Genomic DNA, 23653 nt, shown 5'->3' with positions numbered 1-23653 from the left:
GGCCCCCCTGGCCGCCCGGGGAACCCCACGCTCACGCGGGGCCGCCTTCACCGCTCCCCCCTCCCTGTTTTGCAGTGTTTTCCCGTGTGCTGGCGGAGAGGAGGAGTCTTTGAGCTGGAATCCCTCAAATAACCTCCGAAGATGAAGGTAGGCGAACTCCGGAGCGGGATGGACTCCCTCTCCCCCTCGCCAGCAGCCGTGGCGATTTCATGGGTGACCGCACGGCTCGGCGGAGCAGCCGTGGGATAACGCTGGCCGGGGTTTGCGTGCAGGCTGCAAATCCTGTTTCTGCTCTTCAGCTGAGGTGTGGGTGAGCTAAGCTCTTCGCGTCTTGAAAATTCACAGCGTCTTCGAGTTGTTGTCCTTTGGGCTGCTGTCTTTAAATGCTTCCTGTATCAGCAGCTGCTATTGCAAGTTTGCAAAACCGCAGCTTTTGTCCCGCCTTAGCCGTTGCCTTTTTTATTTTCCCCCAGTACGAAGGCTGAACAATCGCAACATAATTTACAAGAAACTTTTCTGGCCTTCAGAGCTGAAGAAATAATAAAAATCAGAAAAACCCAGAACCAACAGAAAACCAGTTATTCTGTATTCTGTGCTGGTTTCCTGTCCTGACAGATAGTTTTGACGTCATAATTTTGTCCTTTATCAGTTGTTACGAGCGCGGTGAAGTGAAATGTTGAGTAATAAAGTCCAGATTAAGGAAAGCAATGAGAGGTGTTTCCGTTGCTTAAAATGCATAAGCATTTATGCTTTGATAAAGGCATTTTAGGAGAGAAAAATACTAGTTTATAGCTGTTTGAAAGATTACCACAAATTTTTTTTAGAGGCCTCCTTTAATCAGCAGAGAAAAAAAATCCATATATAGAATGCTATAGACTTAATTGCAAGCCTTGAGATGATAGCAGTCTCAAATGTTTTAAATCACCTCTGCCATTGGGTTGCTTATAGCTGGAAGATGTACAGCTGTCTCCTACTGCCTTTTTGCAGCTTTGTGTCCTGTATAGGAATGACTTCAATAAAAATAAATAGTGACTCCTGTAGGTTATTACCCTTTCTATAAGGAGATGTTCCCAATATCGGTTCAGTACCCCCAGAGATAGTTCTGGGAGGGTCACTGAGCTGACAGGTTGAGGTGGGGAGGCGTCAACATCACTGGTGAAACAAAAACCTCTAACTTGTTTGTTGGCTTGCCTTTAGAGAACAATCTGATTGCGATTCTGAGTACAGACATTGCTTATCAAGTCAACGGGTCTAAAAGTTTAGATGTAAAATTAAATATATAATGATGCAGTTGTAAAAATAAATGAGAAGAACTAAACTTTGTTGTTATTTTTTCTTTTTCATAGGCAGCGGATGAGCCTGCCTACCTGACAGTGGGAACTGATGTCAGTGCCAAGTACCGTGGTGCCTTCTGCGAGGCAAAAATTAAGACGGTGAAAAGGCTTGTGAAAGTCAAGGTAGTATACTGTGGTTGCTGCTGATTTTGTTAAAACATCATGTTGAAAGGACTGTCAGGAGGAGATCCTAGTCCTAAACATTAGGAAATGTTCATCACCTTGCCGTAGGAATTTTAAGGAACACTTGAATGCTGTTTTTCATTATGTGGTGTTGACCTGGGTGGTTGTTTTTTTTTGTGTGTGTGTGTTCTTTTTGGGGGTGGTGTTCTTTTAATTTTTTTTTTTTTAGGAAGATAGCAGAACAAGAATGAGTTTTCAAATTACCTGTTCTTGCTACTTCTTTCCTGATCATTGTTGTCTTCTGTTTGTGAATCCATCAGTTTCACAGCAATCACTTTGGATGTCACAAATAGAGGATTAAGGATTTACATGACTAAAAAGGAGTAAGAGCAACCGCTTTGGAAGGAAAAGTTCCATTTCATTCCAGCTGACATTCTCAAGATTTACAGTTCAGAACCTAAGAAGCAATGCCAAAATAAATCAAAATAAGAGCAAAAAAAGATGGCCATAGTTGGTTTTTTAGGTCAGGTTTTAGAAATGACCAGGATAACATTTCTTAAGTTTTGAGCATCTTGCTGCCGCATCTAAAGCAGCGTGCTTTGGCTGTAGCTGACTTTCGGCACTTGCATAGAGCTGGCATTCTTTCAGGTTTATGGGTCTAATGCCAAAACAACCAAAAAAGACATTATTTTGTCGTTGCGGTACCGTTGTTAATGCTACTGTGGGAAAACAAGAACAAAACGCAGTTAAATGAAAGTTAAGAATTCAAAGCAAATACAGGAATTGTTCTTCTGCTTTGTTCTGTCAAACTCTTCCCACTTCCTCCTTTCTTGTCTACTGTCCAGGATATGTAAATAAGCCATTAGTGACCCACAACCCCCTAACAAGTAGAGATGAAAGCTTCTTTTTATAACTACACATCTAAGTTTTCATGTGCTTAATGCTTAGATCAAGTAGAACAAGCTATCAGCCTCTTCAGTTTACGTGTCCAGATAATATCACTTTATCAGATGGCTTTCCATGATTAGGATTAAAAAAACCCTTAAACCAGATCTTGGAGTCTTTTCCCCCAGTTCTTAATGAGCACTTGTAAAAATCTGTGATGTTCTTACAAATCTGCGTTACTGAGACGCTCCGTAGGAAGCAGCCTTCTGCCCTTCCTGGTCTGACAGCCTTGATTTTGTATCTGTATCTTTGGGCTGACAGAGTATTTAGCCTGTCAGTAGGTGTGAGTTTCTTTCTCATTAGAATCTTATGCTTTCTTACTCCACGATAAGATTTGGAAGTATATGAGGCTGCTGTGACTTAGTGGAAATTCCTGTCACTGTATCACCGTTACACTGTAACAGTTGAAGTTTTAACAAGGTAAGCCGGATACTGGAATGTAGAGCATGTTCCCAGCACACTTGCCAAGGGTGCAAAGAGGCCAGAAGGTCCAGTTGTCTTTTCCTGAGTCGCAGGACGACCTGTATTCGTCTCAATGATACAAAACTCTAAATAAAAAAATGCCCAAACTGCATTATTAACCTGGTCCTGTGTTAATACCAACGCGACTTTAGCACGGCCCTGGTGTTGCATGTAGGAATACAGCTACCATGTAGACTATGGGCTGGGGGAGCTAGAAAACCGGACATCTTTATAGGTGGAAAAGAAGCTCTTGGGACTTTTAATTCCTGAAAAGAAATAGGAATATGGGATTTTTTTTCTAATTGGAACACCATAGGTGTTTTTGCTGTAACAGACAGCGTTGGAACAGTGTTAACATATTAGTCTTCTACGGTTCTGAACTGAGTCCCTTCAGAGTCAGGGATTCAGATTGTGTAGGCTTACACTCGCTGTCCCCTGAGCGTTACCTTCTCAACCATAGGATTTTAAAGGGAACAACATGGTTTGCTTACACTGGAACTGATTCTGGTTTTTGTTACGCTTGTACTGATTCACATCTTCACCATAACAACTTTCTCTTGCTGAGGGTTGCAGAAATAGTGGTATTGTGGTCACTTCAGTGATTTTTTTGATAGAGATTTAATAAAGAGAGCTTTGCATTTTGGTTGTAGTTTAGTAGTCAGTGTGTTGTTAACAAAGTGCTACGGTTGATGTAGAGAGAGAGAAAAAACCTGCTTAATCTTCTGATGTGGAAGCCCAGTTCCAGGTACTTCCTGGATTTGATCAGTACCCAAACTCACATCAAAATGTATTTTCTTTGCCTTGGAATGGGTGATGTTTCATTTGCCCTGTTCTTTAATTATGATGTTTCAGATTAAATAGCGTGCTGCTTGGAGCTTCCTGTGAATAAAACTGTCCATGCCAAGTGTTTTGCATTTAGTAACGTTTGAGTCCATTTTATCGGTAACAACAGTTTGCAGAATAATATCGTTATTAATACAGTTTCATATGCTTTTTGTATGCTGTTAAAAATAAGACATATATATATGAAGTTTATGAATGCCTTCCAGGTGGTCCTGAAGGGGGATAACTCAACTCAGTTAGTGCAAGATGACCAAGTGAAAGGACCTCTAAGAGTATGTATATTGCATGCCTTTTTTTGTAATCACGTAGTGGATTTGTAAGATTCCAAATTTTGGTGCTGTTCAGATGCTGTTCAACAGGATTTAAATCAACAGGGGGAAGCTCGTTGCTGTAGGTCAGAGAGATTCTGAGTAATTAGTCTTAACTCTTGTAGCTTTTAGAGGCTGTTTATGCTTCTGCATACTCCATACACAAACAGTTTTGCACACACCGTGATTTTCGTACCTTGTAAGACACAGAACTTCTTGTAAGTGTTGGAGAACTTGATTACGAAGTGAAGTTCGAGCACGTTAGACAGTAGTAAATACAATCACTCAAACTGCATTTTCAAATAGTTGACGTATTTTTATATAAAACGCATTGATTTGTATTTTTGTATGTAGCAGTTGTCTGCTAAAATGCATAGCTGCATTATAAACACGGACTGTAAACGGGGCTCTTTGGAGGGGAGTATCTTGGCTTTTCTCTAGCTACTGCAAGAACACCAATGCATGTTGTAGGCTGCTACTGAAATCCTGATCTAGTTGGCAGTGTAACAGTGTTTAAAGCATAAGAAATAGTGGTAACTGTGTGCACATCAGTAATTAATAATTATTTTGTTTGAATATTTGAGTATTTATTTCCAATTAGCCTTCTCTTATTTCTTGTGGTTATGTACTTTATGCTGAAATCAGATGTTCCGAGTTTCTTACTGCTTTACAGTCTGCTTGCCGTTCAGCATCATGCGTAAGGAACTGGGTCTTCCCAGCGACGTAACTAACTCGCAACGTAACATTTGGCTAAAATGAGTCGTCAAAAACCAAAAATCCTGCTTGCTGGAAGAATTAAGGTGTCCGTGTGGTTTTTTTCCATTATATAAGTTTGAGATTGCATGTAACCTTGAGATACTCCTTTTTTGCAGGTTGGTGCAATGGTTGAAACCAAAATGCCTGACGGATCCTTTCAAGAAGCTGTTATCAGCAAGTTGACAGATGCTAGTTGGTATACTGTAGGTGAGTAGCCGTGTGCTTTCATTTACAGTCTCTAATCTTTGAACAGTGTATTTCTAATTACAGGTAATAATGTAAGTAATTATATATTGTAAGATCAGAGCTAGACTTTGTAGGGAACTTTAAGTTTTCCAGGTCTTGTTTCCTTTTCCATTTAAAATAGAATAATAATTATTTGATGTTCAGGGCTCCTGTTGCAAAGGTAATTGCAGGGCTGAACAGTTTTTTTTTTCTTTGGCATAACATGTGTACTGATGTTAGTGTCACTCACTGGAATTCACAGTACTTTTTGCAGATTTTAAGACCTAAACCTCTTAATTGCACTTGTGGCAGAAAACCCGTGCAGGTGATGAAGGACTGAAACGCAAGCCTTCTTTCACTGCATGCAGTATTGTACACAAGAACACGCTGGTAGCACCACTAAGGATTCTGAAGTCATTTCTCTGTTGTGCGTAGTGCTGAGGGTTCTGTTTTGTCTGAAACAAAGAAAGGATTGGTGTTTGTTTTTTAAGAAAAGAATTGACCCATCACACCTTAAAAAGAAAAGGGAACATTCACTTATAATGAGGATAACTGTTTGCTGTAAAATAACTTTCAAATAATGATTATGTCTAAAGTGAAACAGAAAACTACTTTGCTTCTCATGTTGGAGGTTCACACACTTTCAGTTGTTGAAATGGAAACCTCAGATTTCAGGGCCATGGAATCTGGAAATTTACTTGTTTCTTACTGACTTCCTTGTGTACCAAATGTATTCAGTGTTGTTTCATATTGTTTGTTACTCTCTTGAGGAAGTCTGTATCACATGAAGTGTCAATTATTTTGATTCATTAATGACTTTTTTAAAAATATAAAGAAGATATTTTTAGGAATCCAACATTTCTGTTGCAGTAGGTGGTTGTGTGAGGTGGGATCAGGATAAGGCTCTCACTGCAAATAATTTGGATTTATCACTTCATACTTGTTATTGCGTGCTTTCAACATAAGTCGGTTCGTTTGCCAGTTGACAAAGCTCGCTGCTCGGCATTTTTCAAGATTATAATGTTGTTGTAAAATGGCAGTGTGTTTCAGGTCAGGGAGGAAGGGCACGTTTATTTTGGAGTGCAGAAGACTTAAAGTCCACTTGGTTTAGTACAGTGATGTGACATCCTTAGTGAAGAACACTGGACCCTCAACCTTCCTTTGTATTCACTTAGGTGTTCACCATTCTAACACGGAAGAGAAACACTGTCTTGCACTAATAATGCCAACCCAGATAATTAATAATTCATAAAAATAATAATTAATAAAACCAATAATTGTTCATGAGTTAGCATTTCCATTTTGAAACTCTTACTTATTTTAGTTTTAAAATAGCATTTTTAGCTAATTCTGTTTGAATTTGGACCAGAAGATTTACATCAGTAAACCAACCCTATGTACTCTTGATTCAGTGACTAAAAAGGCTTTCAGTTATTAATTGGTAAAACAAATTTTGCTGTGTTGTTACATTTGACAGGTGAACTTTAAATCCCCTGTTTTGGGGGTTGGCACAGGTAACATTGGCATAATTACACAGATATGAAGTTTATGTCTTAAGAAAGTAGTTATTTTACTTTTAAAATTGGGGAGATGCTCTAGGTTGCGTTACAGAAACGCTGAGGTGTGAAAACGAAGCTTCATCCTTTGCCTGCTGCTTCCGTTGTGTCTTCATAGAAAGTTTCGGGTCATTACTAGGTGTGTGTTTCTGTCGCTGTGAAGCAAACAGGGTTGAACTAGGTCCGTTTTAATTGACGGTGGGCCATGCTGCTTGGCAGTCCTACTGCCTGATCTGGTCAAAGCCAGAGGGATGGGAGAGAAGCGGGTTAAATAGGCCTCAGGTGCCTGGAATGTCTTCCTGAATTTGGTCAGGCTTGAGATAGAAAGGTTGTAGCGTGTGCTTTTCCTGTGCTGTTTCTTTTCTGTCATTGCATAGCATCTCTCTCTCAGTGATCTAAAAGTAGACTGAGATGGATAGAAAAACCAGAAATACATACAGACAAACATTTTTCACAGTATTAACTACAGAAATCTAAAAAGCCCACCCAAACAAATCACATGCGTGACTAGTGAGAGGTGATGGTGTTCACTGTTGCAAATCAGGTTCTCTATTGCAGATAGGTATCTAAGGAAGAAAAAGAGTCAGTTGAAACAACTTTGCTTTGGTCAGCAAGGTGAACCAGTGGAAATGCTGTGTTGGATTTGCTGTAGGTGGCTGCTTTGCCATCAACTTAACAAGAGATCCACAGTGATGGTCAGTTAGTCTGTTTTAAAAGTGTCTCCCATCTATTAGTGCTGTTGGTGTGCCCTAAATAAATAAGGACGTATTTTTATTAATTGCTGCCACAGAATCCCTTTTCCACCTATTTGTATGTAATAATGATGTAGCCATTTTGTCATAGTGAAATTTTCAGCTGTGATTTGGAAATGCTTTTGAAGTTACCTTTGAAATTCAGCTTTTCAGTATAAGTAGGTGAAGAAACCAAAGCTCTTTGGAGGGGAAGTTTAATGATGTCTGGAAAATGCCATTGCACCCGTCAGCCCTCTCACCTGCTCGATCGCATCTGCAGTGGGGTGACAGTAATGGCAGGTTAAGTTCTTTGGTTAACAGATGGCTCAGTTGGATGTTTTAATCTTTAAAACGCAGTTATTTACAATGAACTTGCCTAATTTAAAAATTTTGAAGCGCTGCATGGGTGCTTTTGAAGTGCTGAGTATATGGCTAGGTGATGACTGCATGGCGTTGGAAGGGTCGGTCAGATCTGCTTTCAGCTGAGCCGTGTGGGAGTTATGGCTTACTTGGCGTACCATCCGCCTGATTCTCTGTTAACTTCTAAAATGCTTCAGGTAAATGCTGAGATAGTGTCTGAAATTACTAAAACACAAACCCCAGACCACACCTTACAAAGCGCATAGTTGTATTTACCTTCTTTCATGTTCTTTGGAATCTGATAAGCGTTACCAGAATTTCAGAAAACACAAATCCTTGTGTATACCTTCTTTACGGACACACTTTTGTATTGCTTTTATAAACAACTAGAAGCACTGTAATGTCTATATAAAGTGGAAAAACACCAGGCATCCAAAAAGATGGTGTTAAGAGTGGCCTTTTCTTGTTGCCCCATCAAAATGAAAGTGTCATCTCTCTTTTGTCAAAACTCGGGTCAAAAATCTGTATGTGCTTAGATCTCAAGTTAAGTGTAATGTAACCATACCTCCAACTTTAAACAAAAGGGAAAAACCCCCAGATCAAATATGTTGAGCCTTGTGCCATATTCTGCTAGTTAAAATCATTGGAAAGTTTTTCTAAAGACGGAAAGATAAAACACGTATTAATTTTCAGTAATTTTTCCTCTGAAATAGTAGGAAAGAGCGAGAAAAAACCAAAACGGTGAGAGGCATTTGCAGTTTGGAATGGACCTTGCTGTCAACACTAAGGCTTTATATACTGGTTAAAGTGAAAGGGAGCCTGAATCCTTATTTTCTGGGAATTAGGCTTTCAGGCTTCACCTGGTCCTTATGTACCAAAGGCATGTCTTCTCCTTTGAAAAGCTATCATGAAATGACAGAATATTTTAACATAAATAGTAAAGAATGTAGTTTTTTCATTCTCTTCAACTCTGCATGAGTCTGCAAAGCCAACAGAGTCTTTCCTTTTTGGCTCTGGAATGGTGGTGTAGCTCGGTGTGGCTCCACTTTGGCTGTGCTGTAAGCCAGACGCCACTTCCGAGACACCTTGGTGAGCCCCATACCTCTGCTTGTGCTGCTCTCCAGCCTCGCGTGGTGGTAACTTCCTCCTTTCACGTCGTCACTGCGGCAGTTTGCAGGGAATGCTGAGAGAGTGTGTGCTGAGAGGAGTTAGATACCTGAGTGCTCATCCTTCTGCAAGTGAAGTTTTGGGGAGCCCGCTTGAGTTGTATAGTCTCAGGTGCCGGTTGCATCATTCTGGGTGCTGCGTTTAGGGGGGCAGGTGACAGAAATGGAAGTTGTTCAGTGTTTGGTTCTAGTCCTCTTTCATTGTGAACATTCCAGTTCATAATTCTGAGAGCATTTATCAGAAAATAAAGCGACAGGATGTCCTTCAGGAGCAGGGTTCCTAACAGGATCTATTTATAGTCATGTTTTCCTATTTTTTAAAAGGAGTTTTCCTCTTCTAATGCTGTGGTGAGAAACCTATGCTAAGAGGAAAAATTGACTTCACCCTGGTTCCACTACAACTTTAAGCTCCTGATGTGTCTTACTCCTCTAAGAAGGACGATAGAAGTGCCACCAGTCAGTTGATTTCATCCATGCCAGTGTCTTGTCGGTTTGTTGTTTTGGAACTTGAACAGCGCACATTTTGTAGTATGTGCAAGGTGCTAGTCATGTTTGTGTGGCTGGTTTGACCAGTTCTTCCCAGCATCCTGTTGAGTTCTACGTCCCAGAAGCATCACTTCATCCTCTGGCTGTGCATGTGTCATCCAGGAATCCAAAACCATAAGTGTGGCAGGGGAACTGCCCAGTTGCCCCCACTTCGCTGATGCTCTGAACCGCCCTGACCTACCACGAATTTGCCCTTTTTGTCTTCAAGATGCTGCTTGGTTGGATTTTGAGGAAACGCTGTATTTGCCTTAACACGTTGTGTAAGTCGCAGCTGTGGCACGTAGAAACTGCGCAGTAGTTGTGTTTGTTGCTTTCTGGAGAATCTAGAAAAAAAGGAGTAGCACTGCGTTTTGCCCTCACAAGGGTTTAGGCAACGTGCGGGTGGAGCAGCAGGTGGGATGGTGGAAAAGCATATTCTCTGAACCTCGTTACCGTTCAGCTGGGTAGATACAAGCCTTCTTGCAATGCATTTTAACAGCGACTGTTCCTCCAGGTTGTGCTGCTTAGTCATCTTTCTTCCCCTTCTGTCAGTGTTTGTCATATTTGGAAGAAAGGCCTCTGGCCAGCAGAAAGTTGCTTTTCTTTCTGTCATTCCTACTTGGCTGTATTGACTCTTAAATGGTAGTGTGTAGGTGCCCAGCTAGTATGTGTCATTGTTTTTCCAGAAGTATTTCCTGCAGTAGTCAGCTGGTACCCCCGGATTCCCCAGGCACATGCCCACTACAAGATAAGGCAGTGGCAGCGCTTAGAGGGCAGCTTCTTTTTCATACTTACGTCTTAGTATGTGTCATTGTTTTTCCAGAAGTATTTCCTGCAGTAGTCAGCTGGTACCCCCGGATTCCCCAGGCACATGCCCACTACAAGATGAGGCTTAGAGGGCAGCTTCTTTTTCATGCTTACGTCTTTGGAAGGGCAGGATTGTAAGTTCCTCTTCCAAGAGAAATACTGTGGCACTGTAAGCACATCTTCTGAGGTCTACATTCTATGTGTATGGGGAGATACCTCCCTGTCTTCTCTTCCCGTTTCCTTCCCTACTTAACACAATGATACTGTTCAGGAAATTTTCTTACAGAGTAAACCTCTAACTAATTACCAGCAGAAATTCTAAGTAATCTTACTTCTGGATGAGGTTAAAAAGAGGAATGAATTTGCAGCTTAGAACACATTCTAAGAGTATATTCAGTTCTTCTGACATAACTGCTGTCAGAGTATCAAAGTATCGCAGAGCCAAAAAATGGGCTCTTTGCCCTGCTGTGTGTACTTACGAAATCCTTAATACATGATACTGAACAGACATGCTCTTGAAGCCCCTAGAAGTAGCATTAAAAAGTCGTACATAGGGTGGCAGTAGCATGAACGGTACTTTTGGTGAAGTAGATTTTTTGTAAAAGTGAGATGGAAACTGCAAGGCCTGCTTAGTTTAAGTAAGGTATATATTTTTAAAGGTGCAGAGACTATCACTGTGTTTCTGATTACCCTTTTAGCAAGGCACTAGCAAGTATTTTCCCTAGAAGAGAAGCAAATTTTAAGTAGCTACAGTTACAAAAAACATTTCATGCATTGTGAGTAATTTGAGAGACTTTTTGCTTGGTCCCAATTCAGTAATTCATGGAACTGATATTTTTATATGAAAAATGTCATTATCCTTTCTGAATTGATACTTCATAAAGTGATCACTAATTTAGGTAAGGGAAATCTTTCTTTTTATGCTCTTCTGTTACATACTTCACTGTTTTGCTAAGATGTTGTCTTGCCCCAAGATGTACCGCTGTGCTGTTGGTTGCAGGTGCTGTTGCACGTGTCCACAGCAGAAGTCATTGTAGAATGAGCAGACAATTTCTTGCATATCTAAAAACTCTTCTGTGATCCAAGAAAGTTTCAGTTTATCCTTTAAGCAATTAAATGACTTAGAAAACACTAATATTTTTGGTGTTTCAGTTTTTGTGCCTCGTGGTCCTTCTACCTCTGCCCCTACCAGTCCCCGTCAAGATAGAAAATAAAATATAACTGTCACTTTTCCATTAATCATTTAAAAGGCAGAAATTTTTTGATCAATCATAATGCTATGCTATTTCCTTCTGTGTAACACCCCTTAAATTTCGTTACTGAGAATTCTATTACAGTTGTCTAAAAGCATTTTCTGTACTGAACAGGTGATGTTTAGATTAGATATCAGGAAGAAGTTCTTCCCGGAGAGGGTGGTGAGGCACTGGGACAGGTTGCCCAGAGAAGCTGTGGATGCCCTACCCCTGGAAGTGTTCAAGGCCAGGCTGGATGAGGCTTGGAGCAACCTGGTCTAGTGGAAGGTGTCCCTGCCCATGGCAGGGGGGTTGGAACTGGATGGTTTTTCAGGTCCCTTCCAGCCCAAACCGTTCTATGATTCTGTGTCTGTAGGGGTAACCACGCACGGGCACGATAAAAATTTTCTAGTTCTGTCATTCATGTGTGTATATACAGATTTGCATGTACGTACTTTCTCATGTGAGAATCTTGGGGGTTAGATACGTTGACTCTATCCATTCTTTTACCCTGAATGAGGGTGAGGGGAAGAGGAGCTTCAGTCCTGGAATGACATGACCAGGGTAAAATGGAGCATATTGGACTTGATAACTTCGAAGGAATCACGCATTCTTACACCCTGCCATGCATTTCCTTTGCTCCAGGCAGGACACTCGTGTGGCTGCTGAACAGAGAGATTTTTCTATGCCTTCATCGAACAGTTATGCCAGTTCCCTGGCCTTCTGCAGCTCAGGAAGGAGGTCTGAGAATTTGTGCTTCTCCTTTCCTGAAGTTGTGTGATAACTGCTTCTTGTGTGAAAGAAAGTGCTCTGTCCTCTTGGAAAAAGCATCTTTCCATGTAGGGGCAGAAGAGTCTTTGGGTTTTTCTTGGTTTTTTTTTTTTTTTTTTTGTAGGACACTTGCTTCCATTTTGGAAAATACAGTGGCCTAGCATTTTTTCCCTCTATGCAAGGGACAAACAGCTTCTGTGGAATAGGCCACTTCTGTACCTTCAGCAAGAGAAATGGCAGGAAAAAGGCTTGTAGGAAGAGGGCTGCTTTTGAGGCACGGGGTCGACTTGTCTTCATTCGGGTGTGAAACTGGGAATAGGGCTGAAAGCATGACTGCCAAGCTCTGGAAGCGTACTTGTGCTTTCATTGTCTCGCGGCTCCTCCGAGTGATTAAAAAACATAATTCTTCAGCATTAGTTATTTTTTTCTTTCATGTTGTTTTGTATGGAAGTGAAAGATAAATTTATGTAGTTGACATTTCTGCAATTGCAAATACATTTTATGATCTCCAATTGTCTCTCATTGGTCAGGAATATCTGATTATGTGACATTCAAAGTTCTGTGTTAACTTGCATGTTTGTTTTAATGGATGAAAGCAGGGTATATCTCACGGTTCTTGTCAGAATTTCCTTATCTGTGTTTACTAGTGCATTTTACTTAACACTCAGTATTTATAAGATGTCATACTTTGGGGCTGAAAAAATTGTGTACGTCAAATAAATTGAAGTTTGGGAGATAATATAAGAAATGAAAGTTTGAGCATTTTATATGCTCTACAATATGATACAGAGGCTTTTTGCCAACTGGCTTCATTTTGAAAACTGTTCTGATTTATGAATGATTTCCTTGATTTCTTCCCCTACTATACTACTTTTAATTAAATAGATAGCGCTTCCAAAATTGGGGATAAATGAGACTGATTTTTTTTTTCTTTTTTCTCTGTCCTGGCAAGTATCAGGTTCTGTTTACCTTCTCCAGTTAAGTTACCTGTTGCCAGTCAGAAACTTGTCCCCTAAAATTATTATTTGTGAGAAATGAGTACTTTGAATTTAGTTTTGAATATGTTTGGCAAAGGATGATGACGGTAATCTACTTTTAAGTCTCTTCAGAGCAGTGACAAATGGCACACAATGTACAGTGCACAGAACGTTTCAAAACCAACCGGACAAAAAGCCCAACCAGCCAAACTACCCTAAAATTTAACCATATGCCTATGAAATATTGTTACCCAAGTGTACAGAGAGCTGATGAGTGGCCCCTTTGGTGTGGGTAATGAAATCTAAACTTCAAAGGGGTGGCAGGGATATTTTTTTTAAATTTATTTATTACCGTGGACCTGTGACAACGCTGAACTTGAGAATCATTTTGAGCACTCTGGTCTTTGCACTTAGCTGACCCGCAGGAACTAATCCTGCAGTAGCAGTGCCAGGGGGAGGAGCTTACACTTTGTTTTCCCAGTTAGTGCAAAGTGTCGTCGGGGTGGCTTCCTTGGCCTTGAAACTAGGAGATTTTGAGAGTAGCACGCTGACATTGGGATTGATGGATGTTACTGGTATTTATATATTTAATGTTTGGGAAATATTAGCTAGTGTAGCTAATTAGCCGTATAAGTATTTGCTGTTCTTTAATTCTTAGGGTTTTAGAAGGGGAGAAGTTAGGTGCTTTGTGTGTTACAAGTCATTAAGGTAATTGGGTAGTAGTATCTCTACTCTGAAGATGGAGGAACCTTAAAGCTTATCTTATCAAGCTTAAATTGATATTCCTTTTTATATAGTGACCATTGCAGTTTGCAGTTTTAATGTAAGATTATGAGAATGTGACTGTTCTGTTTAGTTATTTGACAAATTAAGTGCGTGCTTTCTTTGCTGCAGCCAGTTTGTTTTTGCTGACAATACACGTATTTGATATTCATGTTAGCTCAAGAGATTTTTAATTTTTTTAATAGAAGTATGCCAAAATTATCTATATGCACAACACTTTCAAAATGATTTTTTTGTTGACTTCTTTTTTTTTTTTCTTTTAAGTTCAGTACCGGACAAGGTATGTTTCAAGTAGTTTAAATATAGAGTAGTATTGTGCACTTTGACCCGTACACATAAACTTTTACCTTACTGGAATGCCAGACTGCAGCCACCCGGTCTCTGCTTGTTGAAAAGGGCCTGTTCACGTGGCTCAGACAGTGAGAGCTGAACCAGTGGGGGGGAGCTGGGAACTTTTCTTTCCTTCTCTTCCAGGAAGTTGTCATGAAAAGGTTTCATTTAAACGGACTGAAGAGTAGATCTTTCTCAGGCAAAGCTTGCAGTAACCTCATAGCGTTCTAGTCGTCTTCAGCTGCGTATTGATGGAACTTCCCTGACACTTAACGCATGAGTTTTAAGAGACAGGGTGCCTACTAAGTGTTCTGTGTAAGTTGGTCAGACTTGGAGTTAAGTTTCTAGTACTCCAAGGCTGTTGGCAGCACAGTATTGAAAGTGTGGCAAAAACTATCACACACTTGTTTTTCTTTCCATCCATTTGCCTTTTGTGGGGTTGTCTGTAGCAAGAGAGAGGATTAAAAGGTAGCGTAAGTAAGGAATAAATGGATAGGATTAAAAAAAAACCAGGATAAAACCAAACAAAACCCTAAGTTTGTTAGATGATAGTACCTGGTATGCAGCCAGTAGCTATGGTTTGAAATGTGCAGCGTATTGATAACGAGGATGTCTAAATTAGATTGAGACTGTTGTATCCAAAAGCCTTACTTCATACTGGCTTGAATCTCTGTGTGAAAATGTTATCTGTTCTTAGACTGCATCTTGAATCCCACCCTCTGTTTTGGCTGTGGATGTTTGAAGAGAGGTCTTGGAAGTCGTGTTTTAGAGAATATGCTGAATTGTGAGATAAATAGTAGTCTTGTTTTGTCAGCTTGGGAAGGAGATCTGATCATCTTTTGCCGATGTGTTTTCTTGGCTTCATACTAGTTTTTGATGATGGTGACGAGAGGACCTTGAGACGAACTTCACTGTGCTTGAAGGGAGAAAGGCACTTCGCAGAAAGTGAGGTAAGACAACGATGCGCTTGCAATGAAAACCAAGTAGTTAATTTTAATTTTTTAAATATAATAAGAAATTGCAAGCTAATTTTGTTTCCTCTTCTGTGTAGACACTTGATCAGCTGCCACTAACCAATCCAGAGCACTTTGGAACTCCAGTTATTGGGAAGAAATCTAATAGAGGAAGAAGATCATCTCTTCCTGTGTGAGTTTTTATAGTGCTCTGTTGCTTTCCTGTCCTGTCCCGTCCCAAAACTGAGGTAGTACAGTTGAAGCTGTGATGGTCGCAGCGCTCCGTCGGGTGAGCTGCGTACACAGCTTAGGAGCTCAGTAAGTCGGTTCGTACAGGCGTGTTCATGGGTTCACAGTATTACGAAGTTGATAGGTTTTTGCTTGTAGTAGTCTTAAGAATGCTTGTGCTTCTTTCATATAATACGAACTCATGTGCCAGGGAATGCAGGGTTTTTAACCTTCTTTATGCTGGACAAGTAATAAAAAAATGTGCTTTTAGATTGCTGGGATAGAGACCATTTCTTTGTTTCATGTCTCTGCACAATCAAATTTTGATTCACACCTCCAGTTCCAACATGATACTGTTGTAAAGTACTACTGTTTGGAAATAATTTCTACAAAATTCCTCTTACTGTGTAAGTGCATGTAGTATTTAAATGTATTTCAAACAATTCCACCTCTTAGAATTCCAGTTTTGTTTTTGAAGCTGTACAGAACAGGAGGAAAGATCTGGTTGTAAGCTGCATTTGCTTTCAAATATTAACTTCAGACAAAAACTTTAAAATACTGTCTGTTTTAATAATTTAGTACTGAAGATGAAAAGGAAGAAGAAAGCAGTGAAGAAGAGGATGAAGATAAAAGGCGTCTCAATGATGAATTGCTTGGCAAAGTTGTGAGCGTGACTTACAGTTCTGAGAAGACAGACTGGTATCCAGCCCTGGTAAGTTGCTGAAGACGTTGCCATCTCTAGTGTCGTGCTACTCATCTTTTTAGATCTGACTTGTTACGTGGTTCATGTAACGGTTTTCCCAGGTAGGATGGTTTACAAACTTCACAGCTCTTAGCGCAAAGTTGCTGATGTAGTCAGGCTACACCTGCTGCCTCCCGTATTTGCTAAAAATACAAATATTCTACAGTATTTAGGAGAGCAAAGATTAACATGTGTAAGTTAGTTCTTTAGCTCTTAAGTCTTTCAAAACTGCACATCGGATGTTTGGTATGTAACAGTATTTGCCTTCTGAAAATGTGATGCATTAGGACTGGCAGTCCCAGGCAACTTAAGAATAACTAGATGTGTGAATTTTAATTGCAGTGGAATCTATCTTTTTGTGTTTAATGGCTACCTTCTTCCCTAGACTTCCAATTTTAATGAAGTAATAGTTTCTTTCATGCTGGCATTTACATACATGGTCACTTACTGTAGAAGTAGAGGTTGGTTATTAGTTTATCTGACTTCAGTATAGGATACTGATGTTCACTGCCATTGCTGACAATAAATGTATCTTAAATTCAAGTGCAAGTAGAATTGTACAATAAAGGTAGACACGTTGCAGATTGTTTATACACGCAGAGAAGTTTAGGCATGCATATTAAAAGTTGACTTGTTTAGTAAATTTTTTGGTAGTGTCGGATAAGCTGAATTACGCATCTTCTGTCATCCATCAGAAACGTGTTTATTTAAAAAGATATAGATATTTGGAGCATTGAACAGGCAGGTTTGGTTCACTAATTTTTGCAGATTTTATTTACTTAAGGGTGTATTCTGAAGTCCTTTATTTTGAGTCTTTAGGGTTAGCTGGGACGAGCTCAGCTGTTAAATGTTCTAACTTGGTTTAACATTTTATTTCCCTGGGTGAATGCAGGATCAAATAGTGGCAAACTGCACGCGCAGGCCAGTTGTCTTCCCTTCTTGAAAGAGCACTGTGGTGTAATGTAGGGTGAATAGCTGAGAGTGGCTCATCCAGCTGTATGTATCTCAGTTTGTAGTGTGAAATGGGTGGTGTTGTATGTGTTCTAGTTGTTGTATATCCCTTCACAAACAGCACATTTCAACTTAACGTGGTTCTGACTAGGGAATGAAGTTGCTGGAGGCCAAGCACCTGTTCTGTTCTCTGCTGCCTGACATACAGGAAGGCCTTCATTTTTGAGTGGGGGCAAAACTTCTGACCCATCTGAATGGGGTGGGCACAGCTTCCACTGCGTCCTGGTAGATGCAGAAGTTCTTTTGCATTTGACACTTTGTGCCTATGTATGCTCTAGGGCAAAATGTAAACTTGTCTGTTTCTGATAATACAGGTACTACAAGTGCATTTTTATCACCCATTTTTAGACTTAGAATTGATACTGCTGTGGAAGGATGTGCTGGATTCTATGCTGGCTTATATTATCTACACCTCAAAAGAAAAAAAGTACTACTCTACCTCTCAGTTTGAATGCCAAAGATCAGAACCTGGTATAAAATAAGTGGGCCTGTGACTTTGTAGATAGATGCTTTAAACAGGTTTTGTGTGAACAAGAGAAACAAAGCAGAATGAATAAACAGGATCCCATGACATCACCCCAGTGGATTAGTTTTGAGTTTACAAATGAAACTGCAGGCTTTTCTGGGTTGTACATAGCAAGTAAAGTTAATTGTTGGAGGGAAACTGCTTCTTGAAATGCGTTGTTGTTGGCCTTAGTAATATAAAATGGGGTAGGTTTCTTTTCTCTGAGGTGGAAATTGTAATAGAAGAAACAGGAAAACAGCGGTTTTCCTGCTGTCCATACTTCTTTCCTTTCAGGCACAACTTTTTTTTTTTTTTTTTTTTAACTTAAAGTGTTTTATTTGAAACTTCAGGTTGTGTCTCCCAGCTGTAATGATGACGTCACAGTGAAAAAGGAGCAGTGTTTGGTTCGATCCTTTGCAGATTCCAAATTGTAAGTAATCGTTCGCTTCCTATTACTTGGAAGAAAGTATATGGGAGAAAAATGCAAAACTAATTACATATTGCTTCTTCGAAAAGGAAAGGGTACGATTTTGTGTGATGTTGGCTGTACGCATTTGTCCTTCATAGTGCCTCTCCAGCTAACTACTTCTGTTCTTACTTGCCCACCTTAACTTCTGTGTACTGACTGGAATTCATTACATTACTAAAGCTTGTGGTGTTTCTTCATTTTAAAAAAATAAACAGCTTTGAAAAAAACAGGTGTTAACACTTCAGATGATTCTTGTTCTTTGAAGTGTGAGTTTTGGTCCTAATTAGTTCCCTTCATGTCTTAATTACTCTGTCTTTATGGGTGTCTGCTGTAGTATTTGGGTATCTGATTGGCTCATTACTTCCAGTGCCCAGATGTCCATGGCTGTGTAAATAGCAAAGTTTAAAGTGTTTAACCTACTTTTAATAGGAGAGTGAATGTAGGGTAGCTGTTTAACTAACATTTTTACAGAATCTGAACCAAGATTCCTGCTAAAAGAAAGAACAGTCCTGAGTCCATTCTCCCCAGAAGGGAAGGGGGGAGAGAGAGAGACAGAGATAGATGTGTCTTAAGTACTGATATATTCAAAGGATTACAAAGGCTGTTTTTTAAAGCTGTTTGCCTTTATTTCTCTTCATCCTGACTTGTAATGCATCTGTCTCAACATACTGTAACTAAAAATTTCTTAGCCCAGGGCCAGCTGTCCCCCCTCTTTCAGTGAATGATTTGTGATTTTTAATAACTCTGATTTTGAGTAGGGTGTGAGTACTTGATTACTGAGGCGTATTTCAAGTAACTGAAGACTTAATTAATTTAGCCCTCTTAATGTAGGCACATATCATCAGCCTTCTAGATAAATCTGGTTCTTTATATACTGAAGATAGAATGTTACTGGAAAAGCATGCAGACTTGCTGTTTTACTTCCCCCCCCCGGCTTTAACTTCAGGAAATAGTGGCCTCCAATTCCTGAGGTTTTACTTCAGTTTTTCTGAAATAAAGAAGAAAAAAAAATATTGTTATAATACCTCACTTGTAAGGCTTTCCTTGCAGGTTGGTTAGCATTCCTATTGTAGTAATTCAGTAGCTGAGTATTCAGTAAAACTTTAGAACAGAGCGACTTCCATATGTTTTGCTGTGAGAACACTTCTGTGATTCAAAAATAAAAATCAGCTATTAGTGCAGATGTGTGAGTTTGGTTTCACTGTTTTCTGTGCTAGTAGAACCTAATTTTGAAAATAGAGGGTTTGTTTCTTTCATCTTAGCTAGATTTCTATATTGAGTAGCAACTGTTGATTGGTGTGATTATTTTCAATTTAGAAAATGCTTTTTGCCTACGTAGAGTTTTTTACCTTTGCAAACAGTGCAAGTTAAACATTTAAAATAAAGAAGCTTTACAAAGTTTTCTTAACTATTTCATTGCAATGGTTCTTTTAGTGTCCGAATTTCAAAGAAAGATTGGTAACTTTGGGTTTGAATCTTGTCATAGGACCTACAATAACAAGTGCCTTATGCATTTATTAGTAAGGACCTTGAAAATAAGGCAGAAACCCAGGAATTTCTAAAATTTTCAAGATTTGTAAGTCAAATGCTTGCTTTACTGTGACTAAAAAATAATAACAAAATCTTACTCCTTTTCAGTTACTCAGTAGCAAGAAAAGACATTAAGGAACTAGATGTTCAAACCTTACCAAAATCGGAGTCCTCTCCAAAAAAAGGTAAATTAGAATAAGTTCTAGATGTTTTAAAAAAGTAATCTTGCACAATAGTACTTTTAATTTTTGCAGATAAATGGTGGCCTGTTGATTTCTGTTAATTGCTTTTGGATATTTTGCAAAGAGTAACATGTGCTGCATTAGAGAAACTTTTTGATACAGCTGCCTTATTGTTAAAATAGTGCCTAGTAAAACGTCTTGTTTATTTCATTTTTATTTCCTTCTTTTGTTTCATTCCAAATTCATGGAAAGTGAATAGAATATTTTCAAGGTAGTGTATTTGAAATTTCATTGAACAATGGAATATACAGTTACCTCTCCTAATACAAATGTTGCTGTTACTGCTCAAAGCACTTTGTCTTTACACTGAAAATAACCAGACAGCAAAGTGTAAACTTTATTAGAACAGCCTGACTGTGATGAGTGTTTGATTTAAAAGTATAATTGCGGAACTGGATTTCTGGATGGAGGGTTGATGTAATCCATGGGTTTAGTGAGCTTGTAAAAGGCCAGATTCTCACTTTAACGGAAATAATTTTTAAACTTTTAGTTTTGTTTCTCCCAATCAGACCTCAAAACATTAATCTTTTAAGGAGAAATATTTAAAATGTATTTGTTAAGAATAATAACTAAAAACAAAAAGGCAACAAAAACCCCCACTCAACAACAGTTCCTCTAGTATGAGTAGAGGCATGGAACAGCTCCTTAACAAGTAAGGATGTAACACGATACTCATAAATGAGAGCTTGAGGTGATTTTGATTGATCTATGTAATTCTTAGTGGTTTCTCTTATACTTTCTTCTTAATAACTTTCACAGTACAAGAACTGTAGAACAGCCAAAGAAATTAGTGGATGCCAGGTTTAATAGAAATGGAAAAAAGGGATTTCTTCCAGAATGTAATTGCGTTGTGACCCTCGTTGCCATGAGGGAAATTGTGGAACCAGAGATACTAATGGTTTCAGAGAGAGTTTAGACAAATTTTTGGAGGTTATGTGATCGGCACCTGTTACAAACTGGTGCCTTTTAATCGTTCATTGCAGTATGTCCCTCGTGTGGGTGTTCTTCGGACACACCTATGTTGAAGTCTTACTGTGACTGAGGGGCATACTTTAGGGTTATCTGGTTTGTTTTGCTTTGTTGTTTTCCCTTGGAGCCACCTCTTCAAGAAAAAGGATTTGAGGTTTTCCCATTGTACAAGTGTGACTTCTCCCTGTCCTGTAACTCCTGTATTTATTCGTGTATTTTTCCTCTGTTCCAAACAGTAATGTAGTATCTCCTTAGGCAGTGCTTTTAAACAAAAGATTTGCGATCTAAACTTTAAGACATGAAGATATTTTGAAAATAACAAAGTGACTTGGTCTAACTGGAATGGGTTTACTTTCTAAAATAGCTTTATTACAGTTTTTATCTCTTTCATACAGGAACAGCAGTTCACAGTTGCACGGAATGTGTGTGGATAATGATAGGTGCTTATCCTTGGCACTGATCACATACATAGGTGTAAATCTTGGCAGTGTTCATGGGAACCTGTGCCTAGAAAACAGCTGGATGCTGTGTGTGGGATGGATGTTCTCAGCTCTGAACTCCTTGAGTTGCCAATACTTGATTTTTAAAATTTGACAGTCTCAAAATATACTTAAGCAGAGTGTTTAAAGCTGAAGTATCTATTACTTTAATTCCATTCTTTAAGTTGGCATTGTGATTTACAAGAATGTGAAAAGGAAATTAAAAATGCTTTGTGATTTCTGAATACTGTGGATGAGGTAAAACCAGGGCCCTTTCTTCTGTAGGGCTACAGGAGGCAAGCATGTTTCTCAGCACAAAGGGTGTTCCTCGGAACTGGAAAATGGACATAAGCGAAATTCTCGAGTCCTCGAGCAGTGATGACGAAGATGGAGCTGCTGCAGAAACTGATGAAGAGGAAGAAAAGAGAGAGGAGAAAACCGAAGAAGTAGTGGTAAGCCTGAGCAATTTCAGTCATTCTTCAAAGAGAATTTAATGACTCGCGTGGCTGAAGATCCTGATCCTGCACTTCCCAGCGTTTTACTCTCTGACGTAGCTTGCTCACTCCAACGTCTTTTCAGACCTGTTCATCTTCCCTTTGCTATCAGTTGTCTTTATTGGGATTTGTGTGCAGTGGCAGGTTGCTTCTGTTATCCCATGCAGAAATTGGAGCCAAATCTCAGAAATTAAGGATTCAAGGCAGAGAAGAGTGATAAAAAGAATCTAGGTCAAAAGGAGACACAAAGAAAGATGATGCTGAGCCTAATAGTAGTAGTCCAGCTTTACATAAAAGTAACTTTGTCTTTTTCTTTTCTACTTCATAAGGAGCTTATCTTAAAAATAACTCATTTCTGAAAAAAGGAGTTTGATTTATTTTTAAAAAAACGCAAGTGATTAAAGCAAAGCCAGTAGGCTGACTGAACGTGTGAGCTAATGCTCAGTGCCTGTTGAAGCTCTTTGGTGCCTCAGGCTGTACCTAGGAGCAGTACATGAGTTACCTTCGAAGTGTAGTGTTTGTCTGAACACCAGTGTTGCCGGTTGATCATGGGCGCTACGACGTGGATGTCTGATAGGTACGGGAATGTGCGTCCTGCCTTGGAATATTTTGAGTGGCTCCATTTCCGCGAAGTTAGCCCGTTTCATCACGTCATCAAAAACGTATTTACAGAATCCACCTGTTTTTGACCTTGGTGGTGTATTTAGGAGTAGGGAGGGGAGGGGAGTGGTTGGTTCGTTTGTTTTCTCCTGGTGCCGTTTTTCACACTACGCTCGGAAACGTTCCTTTATGCGTAAGAAAAACCAACAAGTGAAGTTTGTTTTCTGAGGAAGGTCAAACACCCTTTCCCTTTCGCTTCCCTGGCAGCGTGCGGTTTTGTCAGGCCCGACACAGAATGGCCGTTCATACTTGGAGGCGGCCTACAGCGTTGCCACGGCAACCGGCTGTTGGTTGGCAGCGCGCATGCGTGGGGGGGGAAGCGGGCGCTGGAGCGGAGGCTTGGCCGGCGGCCAGGGGAGGCTTGCCAGATGCTTTGAAATGGGCTGTCTCTTTTCTTTGCTTTGCATGTAATGTCTGATTTTTGGTTTATTTTTCATTTTTTTGTGGTTGTTTTTATATGGAAGAGAATGTAAGTAATGCTGTGTAACTGCGGATGCCGTGCAGGGAGCGAGAAAGCGAGCAAATATTTGGAAGTCAGACTGAAATATGTCCAGGCAGTGGGCAGATTAGATAGAAAGGAAGTAAAACCATTTTACGTTTGAAAGAATGCAGCTCCTAGGTAAGGATTCTGTGTTTTAATCTGTAATGCTAACCCGGTTTTTAAGAACGCGGATTTGACTTAGATTTCTGGTCTGGGAACTGTCTGGTGGAGCGTGCAGCCAGGGTAGATCTTTCCAGGTAAAAAAAAAAAGAAAGACAATAAGAATCTATTTTTAGGTGTTAATTTTATGCCTTGATAACTGTTCTGGAAAATGGAGGAGATGTCTGTATGAGAGTAATAGTATGATTAGATAAATGTAAGGGTGAATGTGAGCAGAATATAAAATCCTCTGGGTTTTTTCCTCTGTTTGCAGTGAAAAGACCTGAATAGGCCACATTTTGCAGGGTGTGAACTGTTGCAGTCTGTATTGGTCTGTTTGCATGAACGTTGATTAAAATTGCAGACTATCAATCACTAGAAATTAAGGATTGCTATACTAGTTTTCTAGTATTCATTTTTAATATCATTTTTCATGGCTATTGCTTAAAAGTGCTGTGTGTTTCAAACAAAGAAGGGGGAGGGGGGAGCTTGATGGT

At 39.6% G+C, this 23653-nt stretch overlaps 1 protein-coding gene across 1 annotated transcript in view; it reads left to right on the top strand.

Annotated features, from left to right (window-relative positions):
- Window positions 1-141: 141 nt before the first annotated feature.
- LOC104511564 (AT-rich interactive domain-containing protein 4A-like) overlaps window positions 142-23653 on the top strand; it is a gene marked incomplete at its 3' end in the record, with an annotated part of 30432 nt that continues 6920 nt past the window's right edge. The window contains exons 1-10 of the mRNA XM_010154233.1: window positions 142-147; window positions 1347-1457; window positions 3914-3979; window positions 4888-4978; window positions 15105-15184; window positions 15286-15380; window positions 15995-16127; window positions 18024-18103; window positions 19781-19857; window positions 21648-21808. Of these exons, the coding sequence (XP_010152535.1) occupies window positions 142-147; window positions 1347-1457; window positions 3914-3979; window positions 4888-4978; window positions 15105-15184; window positions 15286-15380; window positions 15995-16127; window positions 18024-18103; window positions 19781-19857; window positions 21648-21808 (900 nt within the window). The remainder of the gene's footprint in view (window positions 148-1346; window positions 1458-3913; window positions 3980-4887; window positions 4979-15104; window positions 15185-15285; window positions 15381-15994; window positions 16128-18023; window positions 18104-19780; window positions 19858-21647; window positions 21809-23653) is intronic.

This window comes from Eurypyga helias, unplaced genomic scaffold (genome assembly GCF_000690775.1).
Source record: "Eurypyga helias isolate BGI_N326 unplaced genomic scaffold, ASM69077v1 scaffold41196, whole genome shotgun sequence".
Lineage (NCBI taxonomy): Eukaryota > Metazoa > Chordata > Aves > Eurypygiformes > Eurypygidae > Eurypyga > Eurypyga helias.
The sequence above is the reverse complement of the archived record's forward strand: the minus strand, read 5'-3'. Positions and strand labels throughout refer to the sequence as shown.